The 19786-nt window shown below is 44.2% G+C and overlaps 1 protein-coding gene across 6 annotated transcripts in view; it reads right to left on the bottom strand.

The window, feature by feature from the left end:
• The window catches only part of UNK (unk zinc finger), a 47111-nt gene that overhangs the window by 9623 nt on the left and 17702 nt on the right, over positions 1-19786 (bottom strand). For 3 of the 6 annotated variants that reach the window (XM_063175648.1, XM_063175644.1, XM_063175645.1), the window contains exons 2-13: positions 16606-16815; positions 14994-15170; positions 14422-14552; positions 14164-14299; positions 11971-12088; positions 10940-11024; positions 9016-9158; positions 7703-7750; positions 6641-6841; positions 2492-2560; positions 1655-1829; positions 420-521 (exon numbers count right to left, since the gene is read on the bottom strand). In XM_063175648.1, coding sequence (XP_063031718.1) covers positions 420-521; positions 1655-1829; positions 2492-2560; positions 6641-6841; positions 7703-7750; positions 9016-9158; positions 10940-11024; positions 11971-12088; positions 14164-14299; positions 14422-14539 — 1195 coding nt within the window. In that variant the 5' untranslated portion in view covers positions 14540-14552; positions 14994-15170; positions 16606-16815. The remainder of the gene's footprint in view (positions 1-419; positions 522-1654; positions 1830-2491; positions 2561-6640; positions 6842-7702; positions 7751-9015; positions 9159-10939; positions 11025-11970; positions 12089-14163; positions 14300-14421; positions 14553-14993; positions 15171-16605; positions 16816-19786) is intronic. The other 3 variants (XM_063175649.1, XM_063175646.1, XM_063175647.1) reach the window with 3 other exon arrangements.

The raw sequence follows: 19786 nt of genomic DNA, 5'->3' as shown, positions 1-19786 counted from the left end.
CAGCTAGGGAGAGTTTTCTGCTTAAGATGCAAATTGTTATAATTTGGCCTGATTTGAAATGCATTAGATGCTTTCTGGAGTCTACTTACACATTCAAAAAAAAAAAGGAAAAAAAAAAAAAGGAAAAAAAAGGAAAAAAAGGACAAAAAAAGGAAAAAAAAAATCAGGCAAGTCCCATTCAGTCTCAAGAAACATCCCCAAGACAGCTGGGCCCAATGGCAACAGCTCAGCTCTGCTGGTCAGTAAGGGCAAGCTCTCACTTCAAAGATGCTCAGGGGTTGCCAGAGTTTGTTGTAATTGCTGTTTTAACCAATGTCATTTTGGGACTGGTTTTAGAGCTTGGTTGGGCTGGCTCCACTGAGGTGACTGGGCAACACTGCTTGGCAGAAGATAAAGAAAGCTCTGTTGCTTTCATGTACCTATCATGATGCCACTCGTGTGGGGCACTGTGCTGCTGTCAAATGTCTTCTCCAGGGCAGCCACTCCGAATTCATTCAGGTCCAGGTCATCCAAGGCAGACTCTGCCAGACACAGAGGTACCAATTATGTTATAAAGGACCAACAACTTCAAGAGATAGGATGGCCCAAAGAGCCTACATGCAGAGGAGCCTGTGCTTGCTACCTCTCAGGGCCCTACTCTCCATCCTGTTCTGGTTTGGCAGAAGTGTCATGGGCAGCTTTTCAGTTCAGGTTCTTGAACCTGACCTGTTTCTTTTTGTCTTAAGTATTCCCAAAGGGTATATGAAAACAAAAATCTGATTAATTAACAGCAGATCCCATAAGTCTTCCCCAAACTGCTCTTTTAAGTCTATCCCTTATGTACAGGAGCACTGCCTTATGGCATGTCTGGGTCTGGTTTGTGCTCTGTACCTGCTTTCCTGAAAAGCCACTTGGAAAAGAAATACCAGGAGAAGGGAACACTTGAAAAACATCTCTGAGGTTCTCATATTGGGTAAAATAAAGCTTATTAATGCCTGAAACTGTTATATCTATTTGAACATGCCTCATCACTAATGATGATCAATATAATTCCATCCCACACATGCCCACTCATTTCTATTATTATTTTTAACAAATTAGTGAGATCACCTCAGAAACGTCACTTTTAATTAAAAAAAGAAAAAAAAAAAAGAAAAAAAAGGAAGAAGAAAAACAGGTGACCAAAAAGCCTGTGCCTATCTAAGAGTGACTCCACTCTCCAGACTCTCCTGTTTTCCTTTCTCTTACAGCCTCTGTCCTACACTCTACAAAGGGCAAAGTCCTTACAATCTACCTGGTGGTAGCTCTGGCTATAAAATTCTCACTTAGAACTGAGGGGTTGTAACTGTGGAAAATGCCCCTGTGATTTCCTGCCTAGTCCAAGACCTCTTTGTCACTTTGACAAAGCTAAAGCTAAGGCCCTTTTACACCATGTGACATTCTGAGTGAGTGGCTCAGAGGCCTTCAGTTGGTCCCGTGGGTGAATTTCATCCCAAATGACCTGCAGGGAACATCAGACGTGTCACAGTCACAGAACAAGCTCCAGCAATCTGCCAGCACTGACAGACACAGAAATCTGGAGGTCACTGGAACACCCAGGTCACTCCAAGCCTCATTCCTGGAGATCCATGGTGAGGAAGCCCTGAACTCTCATAAGTGAAAAAGGCAAAGTTACCTATGACAGACTCAACGGTGTCACTGGTTGGGTAGAAGGGGAGGGCATTGGCATTCATGCCTGGGATGCTGCTGGTGCCGGCGGGGCTCGGGGGGGTTGCAGCCAGACTGGAGGTGATGCTAGAGGAGATGCTGGATGTCAGTGGGCTCCCCACTGGGAGAATGCCCAGGATGTCCTGAAACAAGAGTGTGGAAAGCGAAAGAGGTAGGAAATAAAACATCTTTCTAGAACAACCCCTTCAGAAACGTGCAGGGAGGAGGCAAATGCCAGCAGCAAACCTGTTTCCAACCTGACAGATGGCTACTGCTGCCACTGGGCTGGGGGTGGGGAGAGATTAACAGCTTTTCTTTAATTTCTGTCGACTGTTCTCCTTTCTGTGGCCCCCCTCCCCTCCCCAGTATTCTAAACATCTCTCAGGCTGCCCCAGAATTAACTCCTGTGACCCACAGGTTGCATGCAATCACAGCCATGGGCCACACAATCACTCACTCAGACTTAGTTCAGCACACGACTTAGAACCTGATATTAAATTCCCTTTGCCAAATCCTTGAACTTAGATGACTCCAGAGATCCATCCCAGCTCAATTTTCTGTAATTTGAAGACTCTCCTGCACAGTCCAGCCCTATGAATCTACCCTGAATTCACTCAGGTCTAACTATTCCCAAATAACACCTCCAGCAAATCATCCCATCTTCATAAAGTAATCCCTCCAGCTGAGCATCCCTAATGGTGTCTGGACTGTTATTTACTCCCTGCAGAGCTGTCTGGATCCACAGATTTCTCTGTGGTGCTGGAAGCCCTGAGCTGGCTTCAGAGCCCTGCCAGCAGCTCCATACCTGTTTGGGCTGTAACAAAGGTTGCTCCTGGCTCCTGTGTTCCAGGGAATGGGACTTCATTTTTGCTTGCTGCAGTAAAGAAACAAAACAAATGATAAGCAGAGAGATTATTTAGCAAAATTAAAAATGGCTGGCTGCTGGCTTTGGAGAGGCCATAGGAAACACAGTCCACCCTTCTCTTGGGCTGCCCAAGGCACTGCAGAATTTGGGGAGAGGAAAAGCACAGCAAACTGGAAACATTCCAAGTTGTTTGCTTTCTGTATAGCAAGACATCACCCCCAGAGTTATGCAGAGACTTGTCACAATGACATTTGCCTTTAATGCTGCTGTAAGACCCCTGCTAGCACAAAGCACATCCTAAGAACCACGATCAAAACCAAATTATTTTGCCTTGCTATAACTAACTCATCACCCTTACTGCATCTAACACCCAGAAAGGGCCAGAAATGGTGGGAGGCACACTGCATTGTTAAAATATGCAAATATTTTTCAGTTTGGGGAAAATAAAAGTATGTAGATTATGTTTTCCCTCAAACCTTTCCAGCTCCCAGCTAGGACTGGGAGTAAAACACAGTGATAACTAACCAATTTTCAAAGCAACATCATCAAACTAACTTTACAAAAAATCCTCCCCTCATCCATTAACATAAGAGCTCAAAGTTAGAAAACATAAGTGAGGCCAAGGCTGTCTGGAATTGCAAAACTGCATGAATGCCAAGACACATTTAGAATCCCACTATCCAGGCTAAAAACTCAGCTTAAGGTCCTTTCAGCATTATACCTTTAATGGATATCAACTCTCTTGCCTTGCAACATCAGTCAGTTCTGCTGGGATTCAGCTGGGAAGTGGCCTCAGGAGCCTGTCAGTCTGTCTGCAGGCCTTGCTCCCTTTCTCCCATGCTGTGACATGGCACAGGAGATCAATCCCACCCTCTGGGCACAGAGAGGCAGCAAAAAAGTGCTGGGAGTCAGCCCTGCCTGTTTACTCATCCCCAACCCCTCCAGTGTGAAACACAGACATGTTCCAGCCATAAAGCAAGCCTGCTTTCTATCCCAAATCCATCTCTGCAGGAAACTGAGGCATGATGTGCACGAGGCACCACCCTGAGCTAAGTGATAGCCCTTTGCTTCTTGGCTGAACAGTCTCATGCCAAAGATAAATGAGTGCTGGGGAGGGGTGATGCAACCAGACAGGCAAAAGAGCAGAGCAGGAATTCCTCCTTTGCTTTTACTTCATTAAATCATTTTCTCTGCTCAGCTCTGTGCCTGTGGGCAGACAGAGAGCTCACAGCCTGGACACAAGATGCTCCTGCAGTGTTCTCTCACACCTCCCTGAGCATGTTCACAGCGCAGGAGCCCATGATGGGCTGGCTCTGCTCTCTGAGTGCCTCTGTGAGTGTCTGATAAGGCTGCTGCTGCATGAGCCAGCCCAGCCCTGCCCTGTCTGACACTCTGAACACAAAATGTGCCATCTCACACGTCAGCAGCGAGGGGAGGGCACACAGGCAGCCGTGCCCCCACTGAGAGGCTTCCTGCCAGCCTGGGGAGCTGCCTCTGCTGCAGTTAAGTCTTACTGGAAGTGCTTTTTTCTTTTTTTTTTTTTTTTTTCCTTTAAGGAGGAGAAAAATGAAGATATTTCCAAGTCAGCCCCAATTCCCAATGGCTGGAATTCACACAACACAAGGGAAAAATAGAGCAAACAAAATGTCACCACTAAGGCAGTCTCCTTTAGCTCAGAATAACATTAGAAAGGGCACACATTGAGACAGACATTCAAAAGACAGGCTGAAATTCTTCAGCTCCCTCTGTTGCAGTCAGGGAAGAGAACAAGGGACATAAATTGAGTGAAACTAAATGTTTTCTGACCAGCATGGAACAAACCTACTGTGCTGTGTGTCAAGAATTGGGAACACCTCCTGGTTGTGGCATTCAAGTCCTTCCAGTGCAGCCAGCATTTTTCCAGCTTGCTAAATCTTCTGGGATTTGGGAAAAGTATTTTTAGCTTTAACTGCTGGCTCAGCCTTACCATAAACTATGTGGAATCTATTAAGACTGAAGGTGTATTTTTCATTCTAATAAGATAGAAACTATTTGTATAAATTCTACAGGGGGAAAATGACAAGGCCATTGCAGAACTGAGCCAGAGTGTCTCCTCACACAGGAGCTGACAAAGTTAAATGCCTCATTATTGGTCTAATTTACAGGGTGTTTGAGAATCTCTGGTGCTCACTGCAGCCAAAGGGAATTACAGTAGAATTTAAAAAGTAAGTAATTATAGATTAAAGTAAAATTAAATCAGGACACTTATGAGACACCTAATCTTGTGTGTAGAAGCCTAGCACAAGGCAACTGTGATTACTTCTGTCTATACCTTAACAGCTACTTATTCCTGTTTAACACAGGTTTTGCTTAATTAAAACACACAATTAAGCAGTTATGGGAATACAGTATCTTTGTAGCACAGATCTGACTCCAGATACAAATGCTCATCATCTGGCCCTCCTTTTACAAGTCCTATTCATGCTCCATCCCTTTTCTCCCTGGCTTAGGCTTGCTGCCCATTTTCTCCAAAGCAGGGCCTCCCTGGCACCCTGCCCCTGCTGGCAGCAGCCAGGGGTTCTCTCAGTCCTTCAGCTCTGGGTCCTCTTCTCCTTTGCAGCACAGGCCACAGAGAAGGAGGACATGTTTTTCCCTTTGTTTCTAAACAACTGTTACAAGCTGCTGTGCCTGCAAGAAGTGCCAAGATCACAGCATGCTCTGCTCTTTACCCCCAAAGATGTGTTGCATCAATTTGCAGTTTCCTAAGGCACATCCCCCCCTAGGCCAGACAAAGGGAGCATTGATAAGAGAGCACACATGCATATAGCTTAATCTGGATTTGTCACTGCATCATTTTAATTAGACTAAACAGTGCTCAAGACTGGCCCTACTGCAAAGCTTGGCCATATTTTCCCAAAGCCATAAAAATAAATAAAACCCATGGAGTCTGCTGCTAAATTCAACTATTTTATGCAAGACCTTGTCTGGACAGGATATTTCCACAGTTTTCTCACAGCAGTACAGGCTCATTAAGACTGACTTCTTTAATGTCACAGACCAAAGTGAAAACATGGCCAGGCTGAAAGCAGCACTTTTTCTCCTCTCTGTTCTCAGGCAACACAGACCTGGTATTCTAATCCCTTTTTATACTCTTGTCCAAAAGAACTTGCAGGAGATACATCTGCAGGCACCTCCTCATGCAAGGAGCTATTCCCCCCTCCCCCTAAATCAAGATAAAATTACAAACCCAGTGAGAAATAAAAAACTGAAATAAAAACCCAAGCTCTAGGTTGGGCTCAGGTTGGAAGGGGTGGTGCAGAGAAATTATTAATTGTAACACCAAGAAAGGAAATTCACAGCAAGAAACTGAGTGTGGAAAAGCTCATGTGTGGCAAAAGAGCTGGAGAGATTGTTCCAGGCCTCGGGAGCAGCAGGAATAAAGCATGACACCAGGAAGAAGTAAGGCAAGAGTGGGATATCCAAAAGGGATAAGAGGGAATGTCATTAAGAGATGTGGGTTGGGTAATGTTCAGAGGGTTCTTCAAATAAGAATGAGGAATTCTAATTTAATACAGAAGGCACAGGACAGAGTCGAGGATCAGAATGATACAGCCACAGAAGCAAGAGACAACTAACATGACATCTTCTGACACCAGAGGAATGGTGAACAGAGGACAAACCAAGTGATGGAGATCAAGGTAAGAGTTTGGAGTGGAAAGGCAGAAGGAAAGATGAATTTCCATGAGACAATACAGTAAAAGACACAGCAACTCCTGGCAAGGACCTAGACATGAAAAAAGAAAGAGCAAGAAGTGATGTGGGAAGCTACTCAGGGTCAACACAGGACAGAAGTTGAGAGGGGTTAGGAAAACAAGCAGCAATTTGATTTCTACAGACTGGGTGTGTGATGGCAGCAAGGGAGACAAGACCAGATGTGAGATGGAAGAGGCTGGAAGGGAGACTGAAAACAAGAGCAGAGATCCAGAAGCTGCTCATATCAGAACAGCGCTTTCCCTCTTTTGTTCCAGCAGAAACAAAACCCCATTCAAGCTAGACTAGACTTATTCCTTCTCATCCCCCCAACTCTTCCAGCCAATATTCCCCACTAACCTGGCATTTGAAACTCTTCAAATACTCGGCCCCAACCTGATCTTCTCGCTCAAACCCCGGTGCTTTCTTGTAGCTGCCAGCTGCTGTGACTGAGTCTGGAGGAAAACCAATGCTCTCCAAGCTGTGGGGCTTCCCAATGGCACCAGGAGGAGACCCACATATATTAGATGGGCTTCCAAGACTGCTGTTCCTACAAAGAATCTAACAGAGGGAACAAGGGTCAGGAAAGAACAGCCAGACAGCAGGAACTGCTCAAAGAGGCATCCATGGAAGGGCTCAGTCACGTCACTGTTTGTGGATTGATTTCACTGACAGCCAACACAACCATACAAGCTTCCAGTAAACACTCGTTAAACAGACAGGAAAAAGCTCCACTGAATTCACACAGTCCCACAATTATGGTTTTATTGTTGTTACTTTGGAGTGCAGTCTTGGAAAATCTAACCTACAGCTCTAGTGACATTTTTCTTCCTGAAGCCTCAGAGGTGACTGATCAGGTTCCCAAAATGACCACAAAACTCTTCCCTTCCCTTTCCTTAGGCTACAGTGGGTCCTGTCTGACTCTGGGTGGTGGTGTGGAACCTGGAAAGGTTCCACAACAGTCAGGCATATCTGAGCTATATGTAATACTCTGTTTTTTGCTTTCCAGTTGGAAATCTCAGAGTTTTAATGCAGACACAAGTCAGGTATCAACAGCTGCATTAAAAAACCCCAATGATTTCCAACACTTCCATTCTTTGGACTAATACCAGGGATCACAATCACATGCAACAAGGCTAGTTTTGCACTGTAGATGAAGCCACAGACAGCAGCAAAAGAAATTGAGTTTTAGAGAATGTGTCCACCTGAATGAACACAAATTTCCCATTTCTCTGGGACAAATAAACATTAGCCTCCACTGGCAAGCACGACTGTGCTTCAGACATCACACATTCAAATGTGGAACAGTCTGGGCTGGCATTAGGAAAAAAAAAAAGGAGCGGCCTACAATGTTTTTATTTTATTTTCATACAGACATTCTGCTGTCCACGCTTCCCTACAGTCACAAAGATAACTACTCACTGTGGTGGAGGTGGGGCTAGTTGGCAGAGTTCCTGATTTATTCCACACCTACAGTACAAATACAAAACAGAACAGGCCACGTGAGGCTGGCTGCTACAGGGACCTTTTTCTCTGATTAATTCATCATGTAAAATGATCACCAGCAAAGCCATATTTGTTTGCAAGCTAGATGCAGATGCCCTGTGGAGTGATGAAGTCATAGACAGACATGTGCTGCCATTTGGCACATATCCAAGGATTAGGAAAGACTGTTTAAAAGACTAAGAGCTTGAGATAGACAAGACCTAAACAGCCTAAAAGTAGGAGATATCTTCAACTGCCCTGCAGTTTTCAGTGAATTAAAACAATACCTTCATAAGATGGAGGGGTTTTTATTTCTTTCCAGTGTTATTTAGTAAGAGACAATATTATGTCCAGACTTTTCAAGATGTGTTTGCAATTCTACCTGCAATCCAATTCAGGACAGCTATGAACTGCTAGGTTGGCTCAAACACAGCTTCTCTTTCCAAAGAGAGGGAATAAAATAAAGCAGAGGTCCTAGATGAGTTCACCTCAGTCTGACCAGTTTCAAATGAGTTAAATTCATGTCACTGTACCTTCTCAAAACCTCAGCCAACCATTTGAAAAGGTTACACACCTTATCAAGTGCAGTACAAACAGAAAGACTTAACAGAAAAAAAAGAAAAAGCTGAATAAAAATGTAGTCTACCATCCCATGGGTTTCTAATCTGAATCTTGAGTATCTGTTCAACACTTAGACATCTCCTGTCTTGTATGGACAACTAACTGCCAACAATCTGGAGGCATTACTGAAACATATCCCAGAGTTTAGCTATCTCCAGAAGTACAAGAGGGAGGGAACGAAGGATATCCTATAATGCAACACACAATATGCACAGGCTAAGGCTCTGAGATTACATATGTAAACAAACTCAATTGTAGTTATGTACTTTAGAGGCTGTTGGCTCACAGCCCTCAATTATAGGTCGTGGAAGCTGAGCCCAATATGTACCTCCAAACAGGAAGGAGTTGGACTGCATGTGCGGATGTATTCCACTCTCCTGAAAGTACATCAACAAACCCTGCACAGAAAGGAAGGCCTGGGATTTTTATATGTGAGAGGACAATACTAAAGCCACTGAATGTATGTTCCAAAACACCAGATCTCTCTAAAAAGCATGGAGCTGACAACTAGGAAAAAAAAATCTCATATCCTCTGGGCTTTGGGATACTTTGCTTGGGAGAAAGAACAGAGACTCAGAGAAACACAGATTTACACAACATGGACAAGGCTTCTCCACAGGGCTACATACATTGCTAAGGTCTGGGGCATGAGGACTGGAAGGGCTGACTGGAACAGAGTCCCCAGCTGCTGAGGGCATGTACATCACAGGTGCTGTCTGCGTGGGGCTGGACACGGCCGAGGATTGCTGCAAATCTTCGCTGAGCGCCGGCTCTGCGGGAGACAAAGCACAGGGACACCCTCAGAGCTCAGCCACGGAGCACAAAACATCCAGGAACAAGGACACCCAGATGTTCCTGAGAGGAAAAATACTCCACAAGCACCTACCTATAAATGTAGAAGTAAGGAGAAACCTTATTTGGCTTTTTTTGCTTATCTAATATTCCTCACGTTTTTGCTGTCATCACATCCACACTGTGCTGCTCGTTAATGCTGCTCCAAAATTATCTTCCCTGCATGAATTGTGTGTTATTCATTCAGCTCTCTTGGACTAAGCAGAGTTTCCTTCTTTGCTTGGCACAGAGTTGATGGGTGCATTATAATTAGCTGAGGGAGTTAAAGTTTCCATCTGCTCAGTACAAATCATTACCAAAAAAAGTGGAACTGGTTTAGAAGTTAGAGATGCTGTAGATTTGTAGGATTTACATCTAACACACAGCATCTTCACAAAAACGACAGAACTGACACTACATCTATATTTCAATATCCTCTAAATGCTGGTTTCTTGCTATTAATCAGTAAAACTCAGGTTAAGAGCAGATATAATAAATGGACTCCTGTTAGTTTAATTGCATTTGGCCTGTCCTTGTTGACCTTGTAAGAAAGACTAAAAGATACAAATCCATAAGAAAGCACAAGAAATAACCAAGTTGGAATGACCTAAGTGGCACAGAATGTTACTCTAATTAATATAATATCAAGTGCAGTAATCTCAGTAGGAGTAGGACATCCCTTAACAAAAATACTATATTATACCGAAGGAAGTTTGCTAAACACTGTTCCTGTATCAAGATTTCATTTTCTAAAGCTTGCTGGATCCCACTGTGTGGCTGCACTGCTGTGTTTTGGTCCATTACAGCCCACAGCTCCAGCTATAATTACTGCTTGTCAACAAGGCTTCCTATAAAAGGAACAGCACAACCTGTAGGGAATTTACTCTCCCCATTCCTTGTCAAAGGCAGCAATTACTAATTCCCTCATTTACAAAGGATAATCAAATAACAAAGAGATTTTCTCAAGGCCATGTAATGAGTCAGTATCTGAACAAATCTAGTGAATAACCTGCTCTAATAATTGCAAATTCAGCAGTGAGATTGCAGAGCAGCAACTGAGGAGGAGCCCTAGGACAGGAACTAACCATTATTTATGAATGTTAGGACCACCTGTAGGTAGAACTTCCACAACCAAAACTGCATCACTAGTTTATAGTTGACTAAACTGAGGATTGAAATAATGCCCTATAAGTCAGGGAGCTATTGAGAAAAGAGGATTTCAGATAAAGCAGTAAAAAAAAAGCTGCATATTTTTCTTTTCCAACCTGACTTAAAGACTTAAACTCTAAGCAAAACTTCACAAGGAGTAAAATAGCTTTTTTTTTTTTAATTGATCAATAAATTATCTACAATCAGCAATTTTATCTTCAGCTTTTTAAGATATGACACTTGGCAATTTAGCTAGGTACAGTTTATCCATGTACAGAAAAGCAGCTTTCTCCATTTCCATCCTCCTGAACTGACACCAGAGAACTGAGCAGGAGAGAGGGAACAGAGGGAGATCCTTCAAGAGACAGAGCAGTGAGAGCTAAAGGCTGAGTCCTACAGGCCACCTACTGCCTCCAGCTCTGCCAACACCTCCCACACCAGCACAGTTTTACAGAAATCAAAGTTAACCCTTCACAGAAGCTCTGGTTTTGCAGCTGTACATTTAAATTCCCTTGGTCAGAAGCTTTCTGTAGCTCAAACATGCAGGAAAGATGAGAGAAGTAGTGCACGTACGTTCTACGTGTGCAAAGGCACAGAAGGGTCCTCGGGGACAGCTGCCAGACTGCTGCATGTCATTGCATTTGGTGGATTTGTAGATCTAAGGGTGGGAAAAACAAACAAACAAAACAAAACAAAAAAAAACCACCAAACAGAAATGAATAGAAAATAACAGCGACCACCAGGTACAGAAGTACTATGAAGAAATTTGACAGCAAGGTAGGGACACGGATAAGAGGTGCAAAGGCCAGCAGAGCTCAGGGTGACCATTTCAGTGCTTTGCTTCAAAGAAAGGAAAACCCACTATAGCTCTGGAAACACCCAAATATGCCCATGACAGCTAGACCTCACCCAGAGACCAACCCACCACACACCAGCTCACCCAAAGGTCACCATCTGCCATGAAGTCCCTCAGACTCACTGGAAGCTCCATGGACATTACAAATGGCAAAAGGTAGGAAACAGCTGACAGATGACAGCACAGAAAGTTGCAGCCACATGTTTGCAAGGAAAATAACAAACCATTGACAAGGACTGTAGCAAATGGGTAATTCCCTCTCCCCCCAGTTTGACAGGCGGTGACAATGGCTACTGTGCAGATACGGGCCCCACAAAGCTTTTCAACACTGTAACATGAAGCAGACTAGGAAAAGGTCTTAATTACACTTTCTGTAAGGATATTGGAATGCTCTGGGCATGCTCACAGCTAAGAGCTTGGTGGTGTTTAGTGCTATCAACATGAACCACAAACTCTTAGTCAAGGAAACAGATGCTGTTTGCTCACATGCAGACCCACATTGTGCTTTCCAAAGGATCCCAAACCTGACCCTGCTCCTACACTTGAATTTTCCCCCACTTTTCTTACCTCCTCCCATACAGTCTATTCTGTCAAGCAGCTGAATTGCAGCTTACTCCCAACATGCAGCTTCTCTGTATCCCAGGACCACAGTACAAGCAGCCCACACCCTCTCCCACCTGGCACAGTGATTTACTTTGTGAGACTGGAATGCTTTTGCTTGTCCAAGGGGAGTGAGGAGTTACTGTACCTCTGGGTGGAACTGCTGCTCTGTGCGAGTGTGGCAGTACTGGCAGGAGTCTCCATTTTCACACTTACTGGGATCTCCCCACTCGTCCCCGTGCTTCACACTGGGACACGGTGAAGATCTGTGCAAATAAGGAAGGAGGAGAAGGCATCAGACTCACAGGTGTGCTCTGAGCTTTGATTACTTTGGGTAGGTGGAGGGAGGTGATTCTCCCCTCTGATCCACTCCTGGAGGACTGCATCCAGCTCTGGGTACCCCAAGATCAGAAGGATGTGGGCCTGCTGGAGCAAGTTCAGAGAGAGCCAAAAAGGGGCTCTAAGGGTCCCTCTGCTCTGAAGCCAGGCTGGGAGCACTGGGGTGCTCAGCCTGGAGAAGGCTCCAGGGAGACCTCAGAGCCCATTCCAGCACCTAAAGGGGCTCCAGGAGAGCTGGAGTGGGACTTTGCACAAGGGCCTGGAGCGCCAGGACAAAGGGAAATGGCTTTAAATGGAAAAAGAATAGGTTTAGATTAAATATAAGGGAGCAATTCTTCCCTGTGAGGGTGGTGAGGCCCTGGCACAGGTTGCCCTGAGAAGCTGTGGCTGCCCCTGGACCCCTGGAACTGGATGGGGCTTGGAGCAGCCTGGGATAGTGAAAAGTGTTCCTGCCCATGGCAGGGGTGGAACAAGAAGAGCTTTAAGGCCCCTTCCAACCCAAACCATTCTGTGATGTTACAATTCCTCAGTCGGGGGTAGGTTTGGCTGCCCACCCTCAGCTGTATAATCTGCTTGGCTGCTGCTTCCCCAGCCCCCACCCAGCTGCTATTGCATCTTCTCCCCCTTCTTTCAGTTTCCCAATGAAAAAACCATGGCTTAATTCTCTATTTGAAACGAAATACAACTTGAACCAGCATAACAATAATAGCAGCTGATGTGATTAGTGTCAGAGACGCTGGGTCTGGTTTCTGTTTTGGAACTGCACCTTCATAGAAAGCTAAGAAGTTAATTGGCTAATCCTAAAACACATAATACCCTTACAGCAGTATGTTTCCAGGTTTATAGTGTGGCCATGTGGGAAAGAGGCTGAGTCAGGTCACTGGGGAAAAGGCAAGTCCGTTTCTTTCTCCCAGCCAGGAACAGTTCCTTTTCCCAGATCTGAATTTTTGCTGTGACCTACTTCCCCTGCTCTTTATGCTCTTAACCATTCCCTCAAACAACAGCAGAGGGAAGCAGATAGCAGCACCAGCACAGCCACATCAGCTGGGGTGGGGAAAACACAGAAGTGAGTGGAGAGCAGCAGCAAAGCTTTCACCTCTTCCCTTCCCAAATTGCCCAGAGAGGGGCAAAAAGCAAATAATAGCTGCTGCCTCAAGACTGCCCCAGTGGTTCTATTTCCCCTTAAAGCAATGAGATTAATATTCCTTTGATTGCTGCCTGTTTAATTTTTTTAATATGCAATTTCAGTTCAAAAATTTCTGTGAATGTTGGGGGTGGGGAAGAGAAGCGAGAACATCCCTGGTATTTTCTCTCCTGGCTTTCTGGTCTGCTCCTGTGTTTTTCAAAAAGGAACTAAGGGAAAGCCCCACTGAGACCACAACAAAAGCTCTGTTGTGTTGGAGGAAATGAGGGCCTATAATTTGGATGAAATGCGTTCAGGGAGACACAGCACACTGAAAAATCCAGTGACAGCTGAGTGACAGAACACCCTGGTGCCTCACAAGCAGAGCCTTTAGCAGCTGGTTAAGGATGCATGTCCAGCTACAGTCCCTCCTCATGATCCCCATCACCAGGCATACACAACAAGCAGCCCAATGATTCTGAATCCTTTACCATGAACACATTGTTGGATGAGTTTGTTTCTAGATGGGGATTAAAACTTTCTTTTGTTTTCTCTTCCCTGCACTGCTTTCTAAAGCAGAGGTTTGTGTGGTAAGGGAAAGCCAGACACAGGTTCTCTTTGCTATAAAATCAGAGTTAAATCAAACATGATTTAACAATTCATTTATTAGAGTACTGGTTACTATATACAGGAAAACTTCTTGTTTAGTTTGTTATCTTTCTGCTAGGAAGAAATAACAGTCCATCACACCTCTCTGTACATGGCTAGGAGATAGACTAAAAACAACTATCTAGTGGTCAAAATCCTGCCTCCTGCACCACAGATTTCCAACATACTGCACCATTCAGCTGGGAAGTACAAAACCCAGGATCACAGTACCTGTATTTGTGTTTTCTTGGACTTCGTCTCCTGTCTTTGCTATTGTGGTAGTAGGGGCAGGCATAACCCTGGCGGCAGAGCCGGGGGGGCTTCTTACACTGCTCTGTCTTGTAGTTTCCCAACACATATGTTGTATCTGCAAAAAACCCCAATGAGTTAAGAGAAATGACCACAATCCATATTTACAACAGAAAAGGTTAGGACAGGAGCAGGCACTCCACAGAGATCAAACTTTCCCAACCCCACAGTGACACTCACCTTGCCACCTTGGCTCCTCACTGAGTATTTTCTCTATCATGGCATGGCTGGCAGCGACTGCAGACTGACCCTCAATGCCTCCTTCAGATGTTGTCTGACCATTCTGTAAAGCTTCCATTGCCTGAAGCTCTCTTCAGGGACAGAGTTAAATGAACAAACAGACTGAGCAGAGGAAGAGTCAGACAAATGTGTGTAAAAACTGACATACTGGAGCATTTGCTAAGTGGGTGCATTTCAGCCATGCATGTTTTGTCAGAACATCTTTAGCTGAACAGCAACTGCAACAAAAATAAGTCTTCATACCCTGGGAATTCCAGATGCACTGTTTTGACCCCCTCCATCACATTCCAAAGTGTGATCCTTTCCCCCATTTTGAGAACCCTCCCTTGAGGTTTTTTATATTTGCCTTATTAGGAAGGGATATCTCGCCAACACTTGGCAAGATATTAGGATTACTGCCCTTCAATCATCTCCCTTTTCACTTGGGGTACATAAATTACCTTTTCCATCATCTCCTTGTCCATTTGGGCACAGAAATGACCCTTTTTCCAGGAGCCCCAGGCTCTACTGACCTGATGTCATAGACGGGCGAGCGCAGGTCGTGGGGCCCGTGAGCAAAGGCGCAGTGCACTCCGTTCTTGGTGCAGTTCCCCTTGGAGTCTGTCTCATGGATGCAGATTCCAGTTTTGTAGTAGCGCAGGTGATACCTCCTCTCTGTGTCTCCAGTAGTTCTATGCAAGAAGGGACACCTGAGGAAGGAAGGAGGGGAGGAACAGACAAGGTTTAGTCACACAGGTGAGGGATTCAACGACCAGAAGACATTTTGTAGAGAGAAGATGCTGCAGCTGACACCACCTTAGCTAAATCTGCCCCTTCTCTTATGCTGAGAACCCCCAAACATGTCACTACAAAAGTTGTAAGAGTTTCCCTCCCTAAAAGAAAACTGGATTATTAATCCAGCAGCACCTTATTATTCAGGACGAGTGGCTGCCAGGGATCTGGAAAAGAGCAAGGATGTAGGAGAAGGAAGGACAATTACAAAACTACCATTTGTTTTGTTTCCCCTTTTAGGCAGAAAAACAATCTACACTGAGAAGTAAAACAGAAATATAACAAGATGGAATGGGGAAAGTTCAGATATAGCGGCATCAAAGTAAAAATACAAATGAGCAAAGGTTCCTAGATGACAATGGCTTTCATTCACTGAGTCTGAGCCATGTATGATCCAGTGATCTGGATGCCAAAGCCCACAAACATCCCATTTCCAGTTCCTTCCAGATCTCTTCTAGCAAGGAAGAAAGTGTTGAAACAAGCCTCAGGCCTGAGGGACTATTCCATTCTGTTGTAGTCACAAAAACTTTACTTAATCAAGTCAAAAACTTAAAACAAAAAATGTTTTGCCAATAAATAGCATTTTTGTATGTTTATACTGGCACCACAAAAGGGAACTGAAATTCCATCTTTTTACAGCATGTCTCTATAAAACACTCTCCATATTTGACCACAGTTTGGCTACACTATTTATCCCACATCTGTCACATGGCTAAAGTTATATTACTGGGTTAACCCCTTAATTGCTGGGGTCTGCCACACACACAGCAGAAAGATTTGTGGGTTTGCCCCAGTTAAATCTACTGCAGTCATGGGGAGAGAACACCCAAAAAACCCAAACTCGTCCTCATGCTGCCCTTTCTGTGTACCTGTCAGTTCTCTATTGGCTTCTTAAAATTTCAGAAAGACAAAATAAACTGATATGAGTTAAAAAGCTGAGACAGATAACTCAGGGGGCAAACTGGAGGACAAAGTTTTTCCCAGATTGAAGAAAGAGGAGGAACTAAGTTACCCTGCTAGTGAGCAGAAGCTGGGAGTCAGAGACTTAGAGAACAGAGTGTTTCCAAACTCATTTGTCTCATTGAGCTGTTACTGAAGATGCTGAAGCTCATGAGCACAGTGAGTTCCCAGGAGCTCAATTCCCATCTAAGTCACCCTCAGCACTGTCTCTGCAGCAGGCCCGGAGCACACGAGCTGCTCTTCCAGATTTTACATCCGCTCTCATGTTACGTATGTGACAAAGCTGCTTTACTGCTGACTTGCCTCATCTCTGCAAGAACCAGCTGGAATCATCACCTGGCCTGATCCCAAAAGCCTAATGCCTGAAAAGCAGGGGGTGCAGCCTCTACTCACTCATCTCCTTCGGGGCAGATGCCCGTGGTCTCGTCATACTTGGTGCAGTAGATGTCGGGGCTGTAGTTGAAGGTGCCGTCGCGGCGGCGGATGGACCTGCGCCGGCGCTGGTTGACAAAGTGCCAGTGGAAGCAGGTGTAGGGCCGGTGCTGGGTGCACTTGTGCTGCACGAAGAGCGGGCACTGCTCCGTGCGGAACTCCTTCAGGTACCTGCAGGAACGGGGATGTCAGCCCCAGCGTGAGACCCGGCCACCCGCAGAGAGGTGTCTGCTGTCCTTCCCACACCCTCCCCGCTGCTCCCCTGCCAGGAGCTGCCCCTGTTTGCCGTGGCGAGATATCCATTACACACAGGGGTGGAACACGAGCTGGAATCGCTTTCTGTCCGGATCGTTTTGAAGAGGCTTTTCGTGAGCTTAGGAAACATTTGTGAGAAAACAGAACTCCTAAGTACCTTTCTATCCCTTTCTAAATCTGTGACCTATCTGGGCAAAAAGGGGTTTCCTTCCTACATGTTCAGTTAAAAAAAAAAAAAAAAAAAAAAAAAAAAAAAGAGAAAAACCCCCAAATAGAACACACTTCTTTGAGCCACATTTAAAGCTTCAAGTTACTGAGAAATATTTTTAAAATTTTTAAAAGAAAGATTTTTAAAAGACTCATGCCTTATCATCCTGCTTTAGTCCTGCTTTGTCAGAACATGGTCAAGATTTTTAAAATTTTTAAAGAAAGATTTTTAAACTACTCTTTCAAGCCTTATCATCCTGCTTTAGCCCTGCTTTGTCAGAACATGGTCAAGATTTTTAAAATTTTTAAAGAAAGATTTTGAAAAGACTTTCAAGCCTTATCATCCTGCTTGAGCCCTGCTTTGTCAGAACGTGGTCAAGATTTTTAAAATTTTTAAAGAAAGATTTTTAAAAGACTCCTTCACGCCTTATCCTCCTGCTTTAGCCCTGCTTTGTCAGAACATGGTCAAGATTTTTAAAATTTTTAAAGAAAGATTTTTAAATGACTCTTTCAAGCCTTATCATCCTGCTTTAGCCCTGCTTTGTCAGAACATGGTCAAGATTTTTAAAATTTTTAAAGAAAGATTTTTAAAAGACTCTTTCAAGCCTTATCATCCTGCTTTAGCCCTGCTTTGTCAGTACGTGGTCAAATTTTTTAAAATTTTTAAAAGAAAGATTTTTAAAAGACTTTTATGCCTTATCCTCCTGCTTTAGCCCTGCTTTGTCAGTACGTGGTCAAATTTTTAAAAATTTTTAAAAGAAAGATTTTTAAAAGACTTTTATGCCTTATCCTCCTGCTTTTGCCCTGCTTTGTCAGTACATGGTCAAGATTTTTAAATTTTTTAAAAGACTCTTTTATGCCTTATCCTCCTGCTTTTGCCCTGCTTTGTCAGTACATGGTCAAGATTTTTAAATTTTTTAAAAAACTCTTTCAAGCCTTATCCTCCTGCTTTAGCCCTGCTTTGTCAGTACACGGTCAATTACAAAATAAAAATTAACCAATTTCTCTCTTGCAGTCATATTAATTCAGATCTCAGTCTTACAAAGTGGGATAACTATCCTCAAACTCCCACATGTTTATGTTGCTTTAATTTTAACATGTAATTCCCTGAAAGTACATGGCTTCTTTTATCCTGAGAACTAAAGAAGTCACAAGCTTTTATTTGTGACACTAATAACAGTCTCTAAACCCAGATTGTAGAGGATTACAAAATGGTTTAGATCAACATAATGATCTGACTGTGATCTGTGTGTAGGTGCTTACAAAATCCACGCTGCTGAAACCCACGGGCTGCCCTGTATTTACAGGGAACATCCAAACAGCTCCAGCAGCTCAGACCCGAATCCCACCAAGTTCAGTCTCATAGGCACATCCAGGAACAAGGCAGAAAACCTGGAGCATTCTGGTCTCTTATGTTATGAGGTCAGTGTAAACAGTGAGGACCAAGATTTGTAGGTCAAAAAAAAAAAAAAAATACAACTATTCTGCTGGAAGCAACAGGGTGATATAACAGCAGATTCGGACTCATTTTAAACTGCGTATGTACTCCAAGGCAACAAAAAGGAGTGTAGGAATTCATTCCCATGTCAGACAGTCTTTATCTCCTGTTTCTAAATAAATGGAAAGACGTCTGATGCCCACAGACGTATTTACAGATAATATCACAGCACTAGGCTCATTCTGAAAGCAACATCTGTAAATAAAGCCTCCTTTCCTCTTTACCCCAGCTGAGGAGAAAGCCTCAGGAAAATGCACAGATTCAACCAAAGTGGTTTTATTTGTTTGCTATGAAGAGACAGTATCAGTGGCAAGAGCTTTCCTACATTGGATTTTGCAAGCATGAAAGGATAAAAGCTCTTTCTCTTCTCCAGCCTCTAAATACGTGAGATTTGCAGGTTCCACTGCCTGGGATCTGTGAACGCCCGGGGCTGGAAGCCTCCACGGCCACTGTAAGCCCTTCTCTACCCATCTGTCCCCTGCAATCCAGAGTGGCTGGAATGGTATCTGCACTGGGGCCCAAGGCTTAACACAGAACAACCAGAGCCAGCTGCAGAACCAGGTCTGCTTGGCACAGGTGAGGGCCAACATCATCACTTTGCTCCTTTTCCCGTTTGAAAATCCAGCTCTGTTCAAACAGAGATCCCTACTTCAGCCACACCAGCAATTAATCTGGAAACTGAACGCTGTGGTAAATTCCTCCATTCTCAAAAAGCTTTCTAAATTGTTGGAACAAGTACTTGTAGAAGGTGGAATTCCACAGATTATTTTATCTTATCAGTGCACTAGGAAGACTTGGAACAAAAGTGACTGTAACAACATTTTGGTTAGAAAGTGAATTAAGTAACCTTCAGCAGGACGATGTTGTTCACAGATGATACAATCACCACCCAGTCGTTTTCACTCACACACCTCCACGTACACCTTAGAGACACGAGATTTGTGTTACTCCCATTTTACACATGGACAGACGACAACACAGCTGGCTAGGAGCCCCAGGCAGTATCACACAGCAACCAGAATCCCAGACACAAACCAAGAGCATTTTAACTCCTCCATCCTCACCTGGTGCTGGGCTTAAGTCCAAGAACAGCATCCTGAACCTCCTCAGAGCACTGGAAACTAAGGGGAGATACCAGGCTTACACAACCTGGTATGGAGCCCAGCACTCCACACTTGTGAT

This window comes from Melospiza melodia, chromosome 24 (assembly GCF_035770615.1).
Source record: "Melospiza melodia melodia isolate bMelMel2 chromosome 24, bMelMel2.pri, whole genome shotgun sequence".
NCBI classification, from domain to species: Eukaryota; Metazoa; Chordata; class Aves; order Passeriformes; family Passerellidae; genus Melospiza; species Melospiza melodia.
This window is presented reverse-complemented; position numbering and strand designations above follow the sequence as displayed.